Below are 14,474 nucleotides of genomic sequence, written 5' to 3'. Positions count from 1 at the left end.
ACACCTGTCATTTTAGTGTGGGAGGTTTCATGGCTAAATTGGACCAGCCTGGTAGCCAGTCTTCATTGATTGCACATTGCACCAGTAAGAGCAGAGTGTGAAGGTTCAATTACCAGGGTAAGAGCACAGTTTTGCTCAAAATATTGAAATGCACACAACATTATATGTGACATACCAGAGTTCAAAAGAGGACCAATTGTTGGTGCACGTCTTGCTGGCGCATCTGTGACCAAGACAGCAAGTCTTTGTGATGTATCAAGAGCCACGGTATCCAGGGTAATGTCAGCATACCACCAAGAAGGACGAACCACATCCAACAGGATTAACTGTGGACGCAAGAGGAAGCTGTCTGAAAGGGATGTTCGGGTCACTCATGCCAATGCCAAACGTCGGTTTCAATGGTGCAAGGAGCGCAAATCTTGGGCTGTGGACAATGTGAAACATGTATTGTTCTCTGATGAGAACTTTACTGTTTTCCCCACATCTGGGAGAGTTATGGTGTGGAGAAGCCCCAAAGAGGCGTACCACCCAGACTGTTGCATGCCCAGAGTGAAGCATGTTGGTGGATCAGTGATGGTTTGGGCTGCCATATCATGGCATTCCCTTGGCCCAATACTTGTGTTAGATGGGCGCGTCACTGCCAAGGGCTACCGAACCATTCTTGAGGACCATGTGCATCCAATGGTTCAAACATTGTATCCTGAAGGTGGTGCTGTGTATCAGGATGACAATGCACCAATACACACAGCAAGACTGGTGAAAGATTGATTTGATGAACATGAAAGTGAAGTTGAACATCTCCCATGGCCTGCACAGTCACCAGATCTAAATATTATTGAGCCACTTTGGGGTGTTTTGGAGGAGCGAGTCAGGAAATGTTTTCCTCCACCAGTATCACGTAGTGACCTGGCCACTATCCTGCAAGAAGAATGGCTTAAAATCCCTCTGACCACTGTGCAGGACTTGTATATGTCATTCCCAAGATGAATTGATGCTGTATTGGCCGCAAAAGGAGGCCCTACACCATACTAATAAATTATTGTGGTCTAAAACCAGGTGTTTCAGTTTCATTGTCCAACCCCTGTACTTTCTAGTAATAAACAGCCAACTTCTTTTGCAATATATAAAAAATCTACTTTAACTAGTTTTGTGTAATGATCGAATATTTGGGTTTTTTATTAGGTGTAATGGAAGATTTGTTTAACTTTTTGAACTTTAATACTAAAATAAAATAAACTTCTTGGTGACCTGTAGCACAAGAAAAGCAGCTGAAAAGAAACTGTTGAACATCAAAATTACCACAGTCTGCTTCATCTGACCGATCAAAGCAGTCAGTATCACCATCACACTTCCAGCTGATGTGGATGCACTCCCCACTGCCACATTGGTATTCCTGGGAGGAGCACTGGTGAATAGGAGAGCGGGTGAAGTTCCTTGTGTCACAGTTCTGAGACCACTCGTCTGAGCCGTCAGAGCAGTCTGCGTCACCATCGCAAGCCCACAGCTGGGGAACACAAACAGTGTTGTTGCACTGGAAGGACACAGAGCTGCAGGTGATTGGTGGGCAGGAGGCCTCGTCGCTGCCATCAACACAATCTACATCTTTGTCACAGACGAAGGAAGAGGAGACGCACTGGCCGCTCCTGCAGTGAAACTCTGAGTCTGTGCACTGCTTGGGAGCTGGGAAATGATCAAGACAGGTTTATCAGAGCAAATTTAAACTAAACAGGGAGCAAGACAGGATAAAGCAGCACGAAAGCAAAGGACAATTCTGAAAGAAACCAAACAAGACAAACGCATGCTTACCACAGTTCTTTTCATCAGCTCCATTTACACAGTCAACTTCTCCATCACAGCGCCAGGTGCTTGGTATGCAGTAGGTCAGACGGCCTGTGCACCTATACTCTGTTGGTTTGCATGTTTCGGCCACTAGAATTGATAATAAAGAAAATATTGAAAACTCGTCAACTTTATCTTTACTATCCTCTTTAGATATTTGGATTTGGGTGAACTAAAGCTACGACGTTCATCTGTGCCGTCTCCACAGTCATCTGTGCCATCACACACCCAGATGGATGTGATGCATTTTCCATTCCCACAGTGGAACTGGCTGGGCTCACATGTTAGAGCTTCTGTTACAGAAATATAAACACGCAGCTTAAATATATAACTTAAAAACAACCCATAACATATTTAATTATTCACAGTCTATCTGTTTAAAGAAGACTAAAGGAGTCTGATACAGCCTAATATGAGTTACTTCATTATGCACATTTGTATAACCATATATTCTGCACAAGTTGCTTTTATAATTTTCATGATGGGGCCTCCATGGATTGGACTTATTTGTTCAACACATGTCAAAGACACTTCTTTGGACTGAGATCTGGGTAAGCCAAGTCAACACTTCAAACTAGTTGCTGTGGTCCTCAAACCATCCCTAAAATATTTTTTGCTTTGTAGCAGGGTGCATTTTCCTGTTGAACATGGCACACACTTTAGAAAAAACAGTCTTCATGTCAAAGAGATAATCAGTGTCATTCACTTTACCTGCCTTACTATGGTATGCCTGATTAGTGAATATGATGTTTGTACCATATATTTGCCAAAAAGTGTAGTTCAGGAATCTATAGGCTCAGGCGTAACACACACACACTAATGTAAACATACCCACAAGTGCAAGTTGTTGAAGTTTATCAAATAACTGCATAAAGTACAAATCAAACAGAAACATGTACCTGGCCCCTGCAACAAGCCAAGAATGCCATCAGGATTTATCATATCTACAAACCCCTGTTTTTCTCAATTTTGCAGCCTGAAACAAAAATCCTAAAAGTGGGGAGTTCCTTTCCCAACATTCATTTTTAAAAGACCTAATGGAGAAATTGAACTAAATGAGCCAATTGGACCTAACATAGAAGAAGTGCAGCTTTGTTTAAAGATATCAGAAACTACTCCTTACTCACCCAGAGGGCCAAAAACTCTGCTAATCCTAATGTTTCTGACAGAAGCTGGAGTGTGTGTCTAAGACCAGATGTGTTTATGAATGAATACATCAGCACAGCAAATGTTAAGAAATGTCAGAAGACTTGTGGTTAAGAAAGTTTGTGTTGGAGCAAAAAATTTCATTTGTATCCAGTTTAGCGTCACGCTAATGCTAAAGTCAAACATGCTAGCAAACTGAGCTTTTAACCCTGATGACATTTTGTGCCAAAAAAAAGGCACATCTTAGCTATGGCTGTCAGGGTAAAGGTTTACACACCACCTTGTTAGAGTTCATTTAAATGTTTATTTCTATTTCACTAAGATTTTATGATTAACTCACAAACCAATTCTTAATTTTTGTCTTTTTCTAATGTAAAAATGAGGGGACAAATAAAATGAGCAAAATGATCATTATAAACAGTTAAAACACACCTTAGTTTGATCAAGTAAATTATTTTTTAAAAATGGTTGGAATTTAACTAATTTTAAAAAAATCCATAATTTCCATACAGAAAATATTGAGTAAGATCCAAAAAAGAAAATGTATGCAAAATATTTCTACTAATTTCTTTGGTTTAATTTCAACAGCTTGTTTTGTCAGTTAATATTGTTTAAAATGGGAAATCTTTCTATTTCTTTATGATGGGCTCTACAATATTATCTCCGCCATAAAGAAATTGATCACTTTGAACCTGATAGCACTTCTTTAGAGAAAGATCACTGTGTATCTGAGATATAACAATGACATTGTCTGACATTAATTTCAATTTGTTTTTTTCCTGAAACTGGTGCCATGTCACCAAAAGCTATTTCCATGTGAATGTTTACTTAATGGGCTTAAAGTTCAGAGCTCCAAAGACAAACTGGACCAAATGGCAGTGTTATTGACAGAATGCAAAACACTTCTGGGAAAGTAACAAATGTGCACATGCTCTTGGTTGTCACACATCTTTGAAATGTTAACATCTTTATAATATAATTTCCTCTCAAGAGTTACTTGATGGTCAGAATACTTAAACAAGGAACTAAAAATTAACATTTGAACACAAATAAATTCATAAAATGAATTGATTTCTGCTCAGGGTGGCACAAAAAGAGATTCTCTGTCCAAATCTGCATAGAAGATAAGAGTTTCAATTCCTGCAGGGGTGCAAACACTTTTTTCAAAGTGGTACGTGTCCTTGGAACTGGCTATTGTGGCAATGTTTATTGATGACAACCCGTTCCAACATGTTTCAACCACAAACCATATAACACAAACCAGTACACTGGGAACTGGTCTGACAGTAACTTTAGGAGTGTCTGAGTGTAAAACTAAAACTAAAGGAATGCAGTTTCATCACATTGTGGATTTTTTTGAACATCTGTCCTCACTGTGGTGAATATATCAGCCTTTCTGTGTATCATTAAGGGAAAAATTAGGGCACCTCCCAGTCAAACTTAGTAGCTTATAGCTCAACACACAGTATTGAACAGTTACGAAGTAGGGAAAAAATAATACATAAAAAATACAATCTGTATTTTTTTCTGTGCCGCATTTGTATTCAACTCCCCTGAATCAATACTTGATAGAGCAATTTTTCTTTCAAATCACAGCTGCAAGTCTCTTAGGATATGGCTCTACCAGCTCTCCACATCTGGAGCCCAAAATATCCCACTCCAGCTGTCAGAATGGCACAGGCTTAGTCAGACTGGATGGAGAGAACATCCAGTTTCAAGTCTTGCCACGAATTCTCAATGAGATTTAGTTATGGACTCAGTTGGAAGCTCTTAAGTTTTTTTGCAGCCTTTGGCGGGTTTCCTTTTAGGATTCTCCTGTATTTAGCTCCATCCATCTTCCCTTTAACTCTGACCAGCTCCCCTGTCCCTGCTGAAGGAAAAGCATCTCCATAGCATGATGCTGCCACCACCATGTTTTACAGTGGGGATGGTATGTTTAGGGTGATGTGCAGGGCACCTGAGCTGTGAATCTCTGCCGCTCCCCCAGTGTTAGCATGCGCCTCTTGCCTGCTCCTCTGATTAATGCTCTTCTTGCATTACCTGTCAGTTTAGGTAAAAGAGTTATGTCTTGGCAGGTTTGTAGCTGTGCCATACTCTTTACATTTTGCAGATGCTGGAGTGTTCAGATTTAAGGATATTACCTAACTATTTTTAAACACAACTTTTTCCCTAGCTGTTCGCTAACAAACCTCTGAGGGTTTTGTAGAACAGCATTTAGGTGGACAGGTGCACTCTAATTACCAAGTAGCTGACTTCTAAAGGCAGTTGGCTGCATTTTATTTTATTTAGGGGTGTCAGAGTCTGGTGGAGGGGGCGGGGGTTGGGGTAAATACAATTGCAAACCACTCCTTTGTAGATTTTTAAATTGTAAAAAAATATATATCACATATCATTTTTCTTTCACTTCCCAATTATGCATAATAAGACCTGGCAAAATTTTAAAATTAAACTAAGAAGAAACTCAACAAACTACTAGAAAATACATTTAATGTAAATTAAAATCAGACTGCAATGCAGAATTAGTTTTAAATGAGGGGGGTATAAAGCTGACAGTGAAGGTGAACCATTTTCCAAATGTCTTTGTGAAGCATTTGCAGGGAGCCAGAGAAGATATGTATGACCTACATACATACATAAAGAAATGCACCCACCCCTCCTCAGCTTGCATCCGGTACAGTTAGAGGAATGGGAAATTTAAATCCAAAGACCTAACAGAAAATGTCCCTGGAAAATGATTATTTATATTTATAGCAGCAACAAAATTAAATAATCAATTATGATGACGTTAGAGATGTGCAACAATTAAAAAATTTCAACTCATAAAAAGTTTAAATCAGAACTTACCGGTGTGACCAAGGACACAGATGAGAAGGACCAGAGGGAGCCTCATAGTTCTGGAGGATGAATGAACACTGAAGCCCACAGGTTCTCACAGAGAAGTAATTGTACCCCACCAGTGGTATTGCTACTGTTATAATTAGTAATTGCGTTCTGTTGCTCTGCAGCACTGTAGATGGTCCCGACGTCAGGATCTGATGCACAGTACAGTTTGACAACATCACACCCATTTCAATGTGGTCCACGGGTGGGTGGGGCCGCAGGGGGCCCCGTGGAAGGGGTAGGCGGGGTCTGGGGATGGTGTGATTTTTGTGGCGCACACCCTCAACAATTCGGAGGAAGGACACTAAGCCACGGACATTTTACTACGACTTAAACCCTTTCAGGGACGTTGGGATACATTCGTTTCATTGATTGGAGGCAGCCTCAGTGGAGCATGCCGCATATTAAATGAGGGCAAGGTGGAGGAGGAGTCTTGTTCCGAGGTATTCAGACTGAATGTAAGGAGAAAATGTAAAAATAAAAGAACAAGGAAATTCCTTAAATGGATATTTGCAAAGATTAAACTGGTTAGGTTTAAAAAAGTGATTCTGAATAAACAAAAGTTTAAAAAAGTAAAGCGTCTTAATAAAAAAAAAAACGATTTTCCACGTATCATCATCGTGACTTACAGGGCTTTGCAAAAGTATTCAAAACATCACAACCACTAACTCCAAAACTTTAATGTGTTTGACCAGCACAAAGTGATGCATAATTGTCAGTCATTTTCTACCGCTTATTCCATAGTGGGTCGCGGGGAAGCTGGTGCCTATCTCCAGCAGTCTATGGGCGAGAGGCGGGGTACACCCTGGACAGATCGCCAGTCCATCACAAGACAACACAAACAACCATGCACACACTCATTCATACACCTAAGGGCAATTTAGAGTTACCAATTAACCTAACAGGCATGTCTTTGGACTGTGGGAGGAAGCCGGAGTACCCGGTGAGAACCCACGCATGCACGGGGAGAACATGCAAACTCCATGCAGAAAGACCCCAGGCCGGGAATCGAACCCAGAACCTTCTTGCTGCAAGGCAACAGTGTTACCAGCCACCGTGCAGCCCATGCAGACTTGTGAAATGGAAAATAAAAATAGATGGTTTTCAAATTTTTTTTTAGAGAAGAAAGTTTCCAAAGTGTGGCATGCCGCATGCATCTGCGTTCAGCTCTGACTGTGCAAGTTAACCTTTAGTTGCAATTATAACTGAAAATCCTCTGTGGTAAGTCTCCGCTAATCTATGCCCATTCTACTTTGAAAAATAAATTCACATGTGTCATATTGGACTGAGAGTAACATTAATTTTCATGTCTTGCCACAGATTCTTAATTAGATTTAGGTCTGGACTTTGACTGGGCCGTTCTAATGAGTATGCTTGATATGTGAAGAAATTGTGAAATGGCTTTTTTTCAGGGACATATTCATAGACATTTTTTGTAAACATTATTAAAATATTTATCATTTTCCTTTGACTTTACAATTCTGCTATTTGTGTTGATCTATCCCATTAAACCCAATAAAATAACTTGAAGTTAGGGACAAAATAGACAAATGTTGAAGCTGTATCAGAACATTTTTAATGTAAATTTTAGAAGTCTAGTTGCCTCCAACAGGCCTGCAAGATGGCTACGACAGAATGCTAAGGACATGTGATTATGTCCCCCATTCTCAGAAGTTGAGATTTCCAAGCTTGATGTTTGAAAAATTAACAGAAAGGTTTGAGAAGCTGGAATTCAGAGTGGGAAAAGGTGAAGGTTTCTCACCAACACTGAACTCAAAATCCAACATGGCTCCCTTGTATTTGAAACTTAGTAATAAACAATTGTAGCAATTTGTATCTCATTTAAATCTTTCACGCACACATTAGTAAACAACCTCCTTCAGTCGATTTGCTGCTACATTCTTTAAGGTACAAAATAAAGACAAAATACATTTTTTTTTAGCTTGCATTGCTAATAGCAGTTAGCCTGGTCACTAAAGATATCAGCAAATCCCACAGATTTTCAAACAACTCAGACAAAATTAGGTTGGGTTTGATGTCATTTCCAGATCCAAGTTATGTCTTCAGAGATAAAAGGACCACGATGTAAGAAGCCAGCAAGACTTTTGTCTACTACACCACTTTTAATTTGTTAATATTTACCATGGTAATAATTAACCCCAACATTTCTGCTAAATAACACAAGTCTAAAAAATAGCTGCTGAAAATCTGTAAATCTGGCCTTCTTGTTCTCTCTGCAATGTCCTACTGTTTTACTATTTTCCCCTCATTTCATTCTTTAAATAAAGCTCGGTGAAAATCTATTCAATGGGTGGGAAAAATGTATCATAAACTAGTACAGAAAGGCTGTAGGGTAATTATCCTAGCTGTTATCTGTATTGGCTTTATCTTTGCATCACTACTTCCTGAATAAAGGCCAGTCACCTCTTTAAAAGAACGGTATATTGCTTTATGTTCAAAGTGACTAATTCCTACAAACACATAAGGTAGTTTAAGATTATATTTACACCAGAGGAGGCATACAGATGAACCAGGCAATAAAAGATACAGCTTACTCTGAGATAACCAAACTAACTGAGGTTAAACCTCAGGGAAATGTATGCATCAAATTAACAGATCATACTGTTTATCAAACACACTAACCCTATTCCTGTTAGGAAAAAACATTCTGGGTGTGTCTGTAATCACAGATCTCATATTTTGATGTATTTTTGAGCTGTAGGTCTGAAGCCAACAGAGGGATTTGAAAGGAGAAGGTAATGATTTTGACATTTGTCCAAAAAACTGGTTCTCTTTAAATATTCTGATGTAGAAAATTGGTGTATGAATTATCTGAGTTTAAGTGAAGTTTAAGTTGAAGTAACACACAAATATAAAATCTACAAAGACTTCCTAATACCACAAAATCTTATTTGTCATTGCTCTCGTTACATTTCAATATTCTGAGCTTGTTTTTTTTCAGTAGTCAACACAATGTTTTTCTGTTATCTAACTGATGAACAGATACTTTCAGAGAACTGCTTTAAGTCTTCAGCTTATGGCAAAGCCTCTCTGATTATTTTAGGTCCGCACTCTGATTGTCACTCCATCTGAAATGCCCCGATTATTACCTGAAGAGAGTTATCTTTATACACAGGCAGCAAAACTATAACACCAAAACAAATCCATACAATGTACCATTTTCCAGGAATAATCTGCAGTGATGTGTAATCCAACTTCAGATTTTTACCAGTGCTGCGGTCTTATTTCAGCTAGTCGTGTTAGGAGGTTGGTGTAAGCCTGGACACTAAATTAGAAGGTCAAATGACTTTGAAACTCTTTTGAGTCTTTGCCAAATCAAAGCTTATCTGATCTTCTATAATTCCATTACTCTGGACAATTTTCACATCACTGATTTGTACAATCAGACATGTTAAATTTTTGTTACCAATTTTACACTACAGAAGAAGTATGGATTTCCATCAATTATTTTTCAGACACTACATTTTTCTTGACATATTTATTTTAAACAAACTCTTGTTCTCTGAGGGGAAGGGCAAGTATTAAAGTATCAGATTGTGAAGGAGTGTTACATTTAACAAAAGATGGACCTCTGCATCATATTTATATCTTTCATCTGATCCATCCTAGGTGCACAAGGGAGCGTTATTGCAGATCCTTCCTCCCAGAAGCTGTTGAACTTTATAACCATCACTGCTCCCAATCAATAAGTGTTGCTGCAAATAGATTTTCCATTCTTGCAAATAGCCGATTGTTGTTTTAATGCACAAATGTCCTGCACATTTTGCGCATTTTTAAATCACCTTATTCAGTTGCATATTTCTTTTAATATGAATTTGCTATTTTCAATAATGTACAGTAATTTTTTCTCATGTTGTAAATTTTGTGCTACTGTACCGTCACTTATTCTTATTTTTTTGTTTTTATTTTTTTTACCTTCATGCATGCTTCCATTTGTCTTTCACTTTGTTGCTGGTACACCTGAATTTTTCCAATGTGGAACAATAAGGGATTGTTCTATTTTATTCTATTCTTAGGTAAGCCACCTGCCACCTGCATGCTGGGCTGCATTTATTGAGGACTGACGGACATTTTCTGGTCTCTGCCAAAACTGGATCACTGTGTGGGTTACCCGTTAACCTCTGAGCTGTTTCTTGATTCTCATGTTTCAGTGTAGCAAAGTAAACATTTCCCTCTTCTTCTCTTTGTCCTTACCACTGATTGGCTAGGTAAACTGAGTGTTAGTGAGAAATGTCTTGTGTATTTTGAAAGGAACAAAGCTGAGATCCATACAATGTCTTGCAAAAATATTCAAGCTTTTTTATATTTAGTCACATTATAACCACAAACTCCTATTTTGTGTGATAGAGTAACATGATCTTTTCGGAAAAAAAATATTGAAAGTGTAGGCCTTTTGATGCAGTTAGAGCTGCATGTATTGGGGATGTGTCTTTACCAACTTTGCACATCTGTAAACTGCAGTTTAAAGTCTTGCCTTAGTCTGGACCTTGACTCGACCAGTCTAACATATCAATATGCTTGATTTAAACTGTTCCACTGTAGTGCTGGCTTAAAACGCTTAGGCTCATTGTCCTCCCCAGTCCCCAGTCTTTTGCAGCCTTTTCTATGTTTTCTTCCAGGAATTCTGTGTTTTTAGCTCCATCCGGCTTTCCTGTCCTTACAGAAGAATTGCATTCCCACATTATGATGCTGACACCACCATGTTTCACGCTGGGGATGGTGAATTTAGCTATCTGCCACACATTTTTATTGTCAAACAAAAGGTTCAGTTATGGTCTAAATGGACCAGAGGACCCTCTTGCACATGCTTGCTCGGACCCCTTAGTGGGTTGCGGCAAAATGCAAATCAGACTTCCTTTGGCCTCCTTCTTGCCACTCTTCCATGACTTCCATGTGCTTCCATGACAGCACAGGAGCACCACAGGGGACTGTACTCTCACCATTCCTCTTCACTCTGTGCACCTCAGACTTCCAGTACAAGACAGACTCCTGTCATCTGCAGAAATACTCGGATGATTCTGCAGTTGTGGGATATATCAGAGATGGACAAGAAGCTGAGTACAGGAAGGTGGTGGACCGCTTTGTGGCATGGTGTGGAAACAATCATCTCATTTTGAACGTGACTAAAACAAAGGAGATGATTGAAGATTTTAAGAGAAACAGGAATAAGTCAAAAACTATTTCTATCATGGGAGAAGAAGTGGAGGTGGTGGAGGAGTATAAATACCTCGGTGTTCACCTGGACAACAGACTAGAGTGGAGATGCAACTGTGAAGCCGTCTACAAGAAGGGACAGAGCAGACTGTACTTCTTGAGGAAGCTTAGGTCCTTTGGTGTTTGCAGCAAGATGCTGCATATCTTCTATAAGTCTGTTGTGGAGAGTGTGATCTCTTCTACCATCATCTGCTGGGGAAGCAGCATCAGAGCCAGGGACTTAAAAAAACTCAACAAGCTGATAAAAAAGGCTGGTTCTGTTCTGGGGACTCCTCTGGAACCTCTGGAGATCATTGTGGAAAGACAGATTCTTCATAAAATGAAGAACATTATGGAGAACCCTGAGCATCCTCTTCATGAGACTGTCCTACAACAACAGAGTGTCTTCAGTCAGAGGCTTCTTCAGATGTGCTGTAAGACGGAGCGCTACAGGAGATCCTTCCTGCCCACAGCCATCAGCATCTACAACGGCTCGTTGAAGAAACCTTCATAATATGAGCTACAACATTTAATTTCCCTTTGGGATTAATAAAGTATATTTGAATTGAATTGATTTGAATGAAGATCTGGTGATGTGATGACTCCAGCAACACTAAAAATGCTAGGAAACAACTTTAGTAGCTCTCCTACTTGTTTTGGCTTGTGGCCCTGTGACCCTGATGAAGACCACAAGCTAAAACACACTGGTCTGCTAATAATGTTGTTTCAAGTGTTGCCGGAGTCTTCACATTACCAGATATTTGCCCCCTCGTGCTTTTGTTTGTTTGTTAATTTTCTCTGACCTCAGAGGCCATCACAGAGCAGCTGGGTTTACACCCAGAATAAATTACACAAAGACTGGACTTCAAAAACTGACTTCCGAAAACCCTTGGTAACACTAGATTTTATTCAGTTTGTATCAAATTAAAAGGAATACTTTTCAGATTTTAAATTGTAAAAAAAAAAAATGAAAAGCATGCATCATTTTCCTTCCACTTCACGTTTATGTTCTACTTTGTGTTGCCCTATCACATAAAATCCTGTTAAAATACATTAGTTTCTGGTTGTAATGGCACAAATTGTAGAAAAATGCAGGGCTGATGTGTCACACCCAGCCGCTGCAACCGATGTCCCCACTGCGCCTCGACATAATGAGCAAACATTGTCTGGTTCTGCCAGTTAGATTTCTCTCCCAGCCGTTTGAAAATCTTTAAGGCTCTATTGTTGGTTGTAACTGTTTTTTTGTGATTGCCAACTGTGAATGTCAAATCAGGTTCTCCCAGATGTAATTGTGTTTCCTACTGCATTCCAAAAGTTGAAGTGGGAATTGTGTTTTTACAGCACAGTGAGTTGCAAAGCAAAACAAATGACTCACATTTGTGAGTGAACAAAGAACATGCTGCCTACCTAAAGGAAAAAGACAACTTTGATTTAGTGATGGTACTCTAGGTTTTTGTGTTTTGTTTTTTTTGCAGGAGAAAACTATGAATTGGTGGTGGAATGGATAAAAACTTGCTAAATTGGGAAAAAAGAAAATGATTTTACTTGTTGAGTGGAGGGCTCCTTTAAAAGCTAGCGTTGGGCCTCAGACACTTGCAAGTGTTAAGGCTCGTGCTCCGAGACGGTAACTGAATCAACTGAAGGAGAAAAGTCTGTGGATGTGTCACGGCACAGTGGATGGCGTTGAAAAGGAGTGTTTTTTTATCATGGAAGCAGCCTGTCAGTAGTATTGATTTACAAAAGATGACAGTCCAAGGCATGTGGCTGAGAATAAACAGAAATAAATGACTGAAAAAGACCAGTGAAATTCACACAGATAGGCTTTACAGAAGACTGGGGTTTTGGATATGAAAATGGGAAAGGACTGAGCTAACTAAAAGATGATGATACCTCCTAATATGAAACATCCTGGTAGAAGTAGTCTCTTCCAGCATGTCAATATTTCCTTCCACAGGTTATGAAGGGGTTCACTGAATACAGTTATGGTCAGAGGTTTAGATTAATTTATGGTTTTTAATGATTTATTGAATTCATTGCAGAATAATTGGGTTTTAGTAGCAAGAATTGGGAGCACAAGATGGAATTTATTATGGATTACTCTCTTTTCCACAAAGGGTCAAAATTTTCCATACAAGTTCAATATATAAAAAGAGTACATACTGCGGTTAAAATGGCAGGTTTTTGTTCGAAAAAAATGAGGCAATCATAAATCACTAGTAGTGTGATATACACCATGTGCAAAAAATAAAATTTATTAGAGGAAAACATATACAAAACAAAATGTTGCAGTAGTCTGGTTGCATAAATGTGGACACCTATTTGATTTAGTTACAGCCTTCAATTGTCTTGAGTTCACACCTGCCTCCATTTCTAGTGAACCTGGTTAGCCTGTAGCAAAGTACAGAGGTCCCTAGGACTTTTCTGATATTTCCTTATTTCCATCTACAGTTTGTTGAAAGATCCCGACCGCTAAAATGAATCTTATTGTAAGAAGGAATCAGTCAAGAAGAGGGGTAAAAATATATGTTCCTCAGCAATATACATACACCATGTCACAGAGGTTAACAGGAGAAAACATGGGACCACAGGGATATTATAATACATGCAAAATTTTCCTAAAACTGAAGAAAAGATAAGATTGAAACTGGACGGACAAGTTGCCAACAGCAACACTGAAGGAGCTGCAGAAATTTTCAACAGGTTCTGGTTGATTTCTAGGTGTAAAAACAATCTCCTGAAGTCTCTACATGTCTCAACTAAGAAGTAGAGTTGCAAGACAGGATTCTTGTTTACAAAGAAAACACTCAGTCCTGGATAAAATCACCAAAACCCTTTTATAGTCTAATAAAACCAGACCTGGACTTTAGGACCATATTCAAGAAGGTATTTGGCATAAAAACAAAAGGGTACGTCACCAAAAGAACACTACACATAGTTAATCATGATGGTGGCAGCAACATTATCTGGGCTTACTTCTCTTTAGACTAAACAAGTTTTTTTTTCAAGGTGAATAAAGTTTTGGATAGTTGTAAATGTCAGTTAGCTTTGGCCCAAAACCTTCAGGTGAAGGCCAGAAAGCAGAAGATTTAGAGATTTTCTATTTAAGCATTAAAGTTAGTCCAAGCATCTACAAAAGAGTGACTTCATAAGGGAAAAATTAAAGGTCTGCGATGGTATAGTTGAGGTCTTGGCTTTTCAAAAACCAGTTTCGATGTGTATTTGGCATTATTGTCCTGTCGGAACATCCAGCTGTGTCCAACATTTCAATGTCTACTTGTTGATTTCAAGTGAAGTTTAGTAAGTTATTTTTCCTTGTTAATCTATCTGCCTGGCTTAATGCACCTGCATTATGGCCCCATAGCATGATGCTGCCACCACCATGTGTGACAGTTGGT

At 39.0% G+C, this 14,474-nt stretch overlaps 1 protein-coding gene across 3 annotated transcripts in view; it reads right to left on the bottom strand.

Annotated features, from left to right (window-relative positions):
* LOC124862759 (low-density lipoprotein receptor-like) overlaps positions 1 to 6,032 on the bottom strand; it is a 19,302-nt gene extending 13,270 nt beyond the window's left edge. For all 3 annotated transcript variants that reach the window (XR_007036997.1, XM_047356869.1, XM_047356870.1), the window contains exons 1-3: positions 5,830 to 6,032; positions 1,807 to 1,929; positions 1,300 to 1,680 (exon numbers count right to left, since the gene is read on the bottom strand). Coding sequence is in view for 2 of the 3 variants with exons in the window: in XM_047356869.1 (XP_047212825.1) it covers positions 1,300 to 1,680; positions 1,807 to 1,929; positions 5,830 to 5,875 (550 nt within the window). In the remaining variant the exon portion in view is untranslated. The remainder of the gene's footprint in view (positions 1 to 1,299; positions 1,681 to 1,806; positions 1,930 to 5,829) is intronic.
* Between the last annotated feature and the right edge of the window lie 8,442 nt (positions 6,033 to 14,474).

This window comes from Girardinichthys multiradiatus, chromosome X (assembly GCF_021462225.1).
Source record: "Girardinichthys multiradiatus isolate DD_20200921_A chromosome X, DD_fGirMul_XY1, whole genome shotgun sequence".
Lineage (NCBI taxonomy): Eukaryota > Metazoa > Chordata > Actinopteri > Cyprinodontiformes > Goodeidae > Girardinichthys > Girardinichthys multiradiatus.
Note: the sequence above shows the minus strand (reverse complement) of the source record. Positions and strands in the feature narration are given on the sequence as shown.